Raw genomic sequence first — 4277 nt, 5'->3', positions numbered from 1 at the left:
GTTTGAAATTATGAACATTGCTCAACATCATGAAAATTAAACCTTATTTTCAATAAGCAATCCTGAAAAATATTTGGGGGTGCTTAACTTTTTTCCAGGTGTATATATATATGATTTATATATGTATACATGTACATTGCTAGTGGATGACAATGAACTACAACTCACACATATCTAATGATAATATTATTAACTTGGTATAATTAAAATGTACATCAAGTGGGGAAGACACAAAGTTACTGTATAATGTTAGATGTTGAAAACCACATTCTATCATGCAAACTACATCAACTGTAAATCAAAATTAAGTTGTTGCACATTTTCCATTATAATTCTGTAACGCGTAATGTCCAATAACAACTACTTGTACTTAACTTCTGTTTCTCACTTCAACTTAAAGACATAAGTCACTGTTTGGTTTATGAAACCTACTGAATCAGCATGATAAAACATGCCATACCTGTCTGTTCCCTTGAGTACTTAGTCCAAAGTCTTTCATTTTTCTTTTCAAATCTTTATCTGAGAGCAAGTGATATACAAGTTTAGGGATTGGCTTTCTCTTTTCCCCATCTTTTCTACATACAACAGGATGGAAATCAAGAGCTGTAATGCTTAATTTCAGTATTTAACATGTTATTAACTATTGGCAACAAACTGATAAATTTGTATTATATACTGATAAAAAAAATATTTCACTGAAACGTTTTTTTTTGGTTCCACCAAAAAATACAAGGAGGGGCTGTCCACAAAAAACTTTTCCCAAATTTCGACCACACTGCCTGAAGCTACTTTCAAAGAAGTATTGTAGCCACTATTTACAACATGATCAACAAAGCTTTATTCAACCACACTAAGCTACCTTCAAAGAAGTATTGTAGCCACTATTTATAACATGATCAACAAAGCTTTATTCAACCACACTAAGCTACCTTCAAAGAAGTATTGTAGCCACTATTTTTAATATGAACAAAAAAGCTTTATTCAACCACACTAAGCTACCTTCAAACAAGTACTGTAGCCACTATTTATAACATGAACCACAAAGCTTTATTCAACCACACTAAGCTACCTTCAAAGAAATATTGTAGCCACTATTTATAACATGAACCATAAAGCTTTATTTGATAACAATCCCTGAATCTACATTCAAAGAAGTATTGTAGCCACTATTTATAATATGAACCACAAAGCTTTATTACTGGATATAACTAAAATAAACTAATTATTCCCAATTTATTAAGCTGAGAGAAGTGACCACACTTTTAACAACATTATTTTCCATTTTTAAAAACATTATTAGTTATAAATTCACCTTATTTCCACATCATCAATGATAACTTTTCAGTTCTCCAACCCTTTTAGTTAAGTGATTACAGTTACTAAATAATTACACTGAACATTTTCAAAACTACAATTGCAATACAGTTCAAAGTTTCAACCAGACTAAAAGCTGAAACACAAAATCTTTACATTAGAGAAATGTATGGCAAAAAGTTTGCCAGTACAAACAAAGGTATTTCAACTAAGAATTCTGACAATAGAAAATTTACAGTTTACATTATTTCATTAAATATATTTTATTATAGAGAAATATTAAACCTGAAATAGATTTAGTTAAACTTAATGCCCCCCCTTTCAAAAAAAACGTTTAGTAATTCAATGAAGAACTTCAAAATGTCTCAACTTTTTTTCAAAATGTTTTCTTTCTTCCCTCAGAAGGCACTTGTCTAAATGAGAATTAATGTTGTTTGGTGGAACTGGAACACTACAGACAGGACAGGCCACTAAAAATAATGAAAACAATAATTAACAAGTTACACACAAACATGCTTTAAAGCTACTTTCAACTGATATTACCATACCCATCTAGTAAGTTATGATAAGTATGACTGTTAATGTTATTTCTTTACATCAAAGCTTTTAAACAAGATCACCAATTTTCTCTCCATTATTAAAAATCAATCATCAGAATTTGGTTGAAACAGGTGTATCAGTCGATAAATCTTTTCAAGTGTACACAAAGTTTTAAAAATAAGCATTTTGTTTAAAAAAAAAACTAATCCAAAAATATTTCTTTGCCCAAAAATTGAGAACACTTTTTTATTACCAATAAATGTTAATGGTGAAGCTTTTAAATAATTTATTTTCTGAACATTAAGGTATGAATAATATTATATTTAGAATTTCAAATTTCAAAAACATATATTCCTACTATATATGCAAGTTGTGTCTAACTTTTTAAACCTACGTTTTTTTGCATGTTCTGCTGGAACATGCTTTTTTTCATGATTTTCTAATAATCATCACCATACCTTATAAAACTTTTCTAAATTTTGTGGTTAATAATATGGTTTGGATTAGTTTTCAGCCAAAGAGACATAAATGTTATTGGATGCCATCAACATCTGAAGGTGAAATTGGGACTTTCAGCCAGATACTTGAAGCATCTGCTCAGGTTTAGGGAGTTAATAAAAAACAGTAGAGTTAATCTTCAACAATAAATATGACTGTAAAAATAAACAGAACACATCTGTGGCAAATAATAAAAAAAAGTGAAAAGAAGGACTGTGAATGTATTTTCATCAGATGCTAACAAGCCTTTTCAATTAGCCTGTTTGAGTATTTAATGCACTCCGAGTACACCTTTTCCATAACTGCAAGTTTGACAGTTTCAACTATCAAAAAACTTGCTCTATTTTCAACTCTTTGGTTTTAGACCTGTATCAGGCAGTTAGTAGTAAACTGACTAAGAACAAAAAACAAAACTTTGGTAACATGATATAAAAACAATACAACAGCAACACAACTAAATATTTTGCAAGAATGTTTTCAAGAATGCTAACAAACAACTGCAGTAAAGTTGGTTATGTCATCCTTGTTTTGTGTTGTGAAATCAAAGCTCTTCTTTCCTTTGGATGAAGTTTTAGGTAGTGTAACTAGGTTTTTTACTGACAGGAGCTAACTTTGAACAATTGTAATTGCCTGGTGTAGGCCTAAGTCTGAAACACTGGTAGTAAAATAGTTTCTTGAAACGTGAAAGCATTTAACTCCTGAAAATTTTGTTAAAAATTCATTAATAACCACACAGACACACTGTATCTTTATAATCTGAATTTTATTTCTAGATGCAGAGGATAAGATATCCTCTTTAAAACACATTATATGATATCAACCAACACATAAATAAATGTGTCTAGTGAAATCCTTATATTTACAATGCTTCTGTAATATAGCATTATATATATATATATATATATATCAATAAAATATTTGTGTTCATAACCTCACTATAAACAAGCAAGGCTTAATTTCATATATTTTTTAACCTTTTGCAAAGTTCAATAGCACACATTTACCTCTGTCTACAAACGATCTACTTTCTGAAATCACTGATGGATATTCCTCACAAGTAGAACTTCCTGTCATTGAAACTGATGTTGTGGTTTCTGGGATTGTTATACCTGGAGAAGGTAAAGATGCTGCAGCTAATGGCATCCTTGAACTTTCCTCACAAACCATATCCGAGTCCTCCTTATAAACAATTTAAAAAATTCATTTCTACTCCAAAAAGGACTTGTAATACAACAGAAATAAAAACATGTTTCAGCAACAGCAGATTGTTGTGAGAAATAACATACTCTGGCCTCTACTGACAGCATTATATACACAAATACTGAAACCAACAAAAACTATTTAAAAAGTCATTAAAGTTTCAATTCATTTTGTGATCAGCATGCTATTTCACATTATTAAAGAATATAATAACAGTAGGATTGATATTGATGTAGCAACAGTCTAAAATAATTTGAGATAAGATCTTTCTATACTACCCCTCTTCAACCCACAATCATACATACACATCCTAATAACACTAATGAAAAATAATATTGAGTAATATTACAATGGTTCACTTGCTGGCTATAAAAATATTTTAAAATAATGCTTCCTTCATGTGGCAGTAGGTGTTTACACATACAAAAGTAAAGAACTAAGGAGTGGCTGATTGTGAATAAATACTATGTTTGTAGTTCTTAGCATTATCAGGGCTACTGATAAGTCTCGACACAAAATTTCCAGAAAAAAGTAGCAATAACTCAATCAGGTTTTTAGCTTCACATTTGATATTTATTGAGCAAGTTTTCAACTCTTCTCGTCCAAACCAACTTGTCTCTAAAAGTGTAATATTGTTGGAAAATGATATTGTTACATCTCCGTTTGTTAATTGATTTTTCCGTAACTTCGTTCCAACGAAACTTTAGCGACACAAGTCTTTACTT

The 4277-nt window shown here is 30.2% G+C and overlaps 1 protein-coding gene across 6 annotated transcripts in view; it reads right to left on the bottom strand.

The window, feature by feature from the left end:
- Positions 1–4277, bottom strand: part of LOC106466648 (E3 ubiquitin-protein ligase RAD18-like) — a 103408-nt gene that overhangs the window by 83815 nt on the left and 15316 nt on the right. For 5 of the 6 annotated variants that reach the window (XM_022394701.1, XM_022394703.1, XM_022394699.1 and 2 more), the window contains 3 exons: positions 3357–3531; positions 1685–1784; positions 461–575 (listed from right to left, as the gene is read on the bottom strand). In XM_022394701.1, coding sequence (XP_022250409.1) covers positions 461–575; positions 1685–1784; positions 3357–3531 — 390 coding nt within the window. The remainder of the gene's footprint in view (positions 1–460; positions 576–1684; positions 1785–3356; positions 3532–4277) is intronic. The other variant, XM_022394702.1, reaches the window with a different exon arrangement.

Source organism: Limulus polyphemus, unplaced genomic scaffold, assembly GCF_000517525.1.
Source record: "Limulus polyphemus unplaced genomic scaffold, Limulus_polyphemus-2.1.2 Scaffold2332, whole genome shotgun sequence".
Lineage (NCBI taxonomy): Eukaryota > Metazoa > Arthropoda > Merostomata > Xiphosura > Limulidae > Limulus > Limulus polyphemus.
Note: the sequence above shows the minus strand (reverse complement) of the source record. Positions and strands in the feature narration are given on the sequence as shown.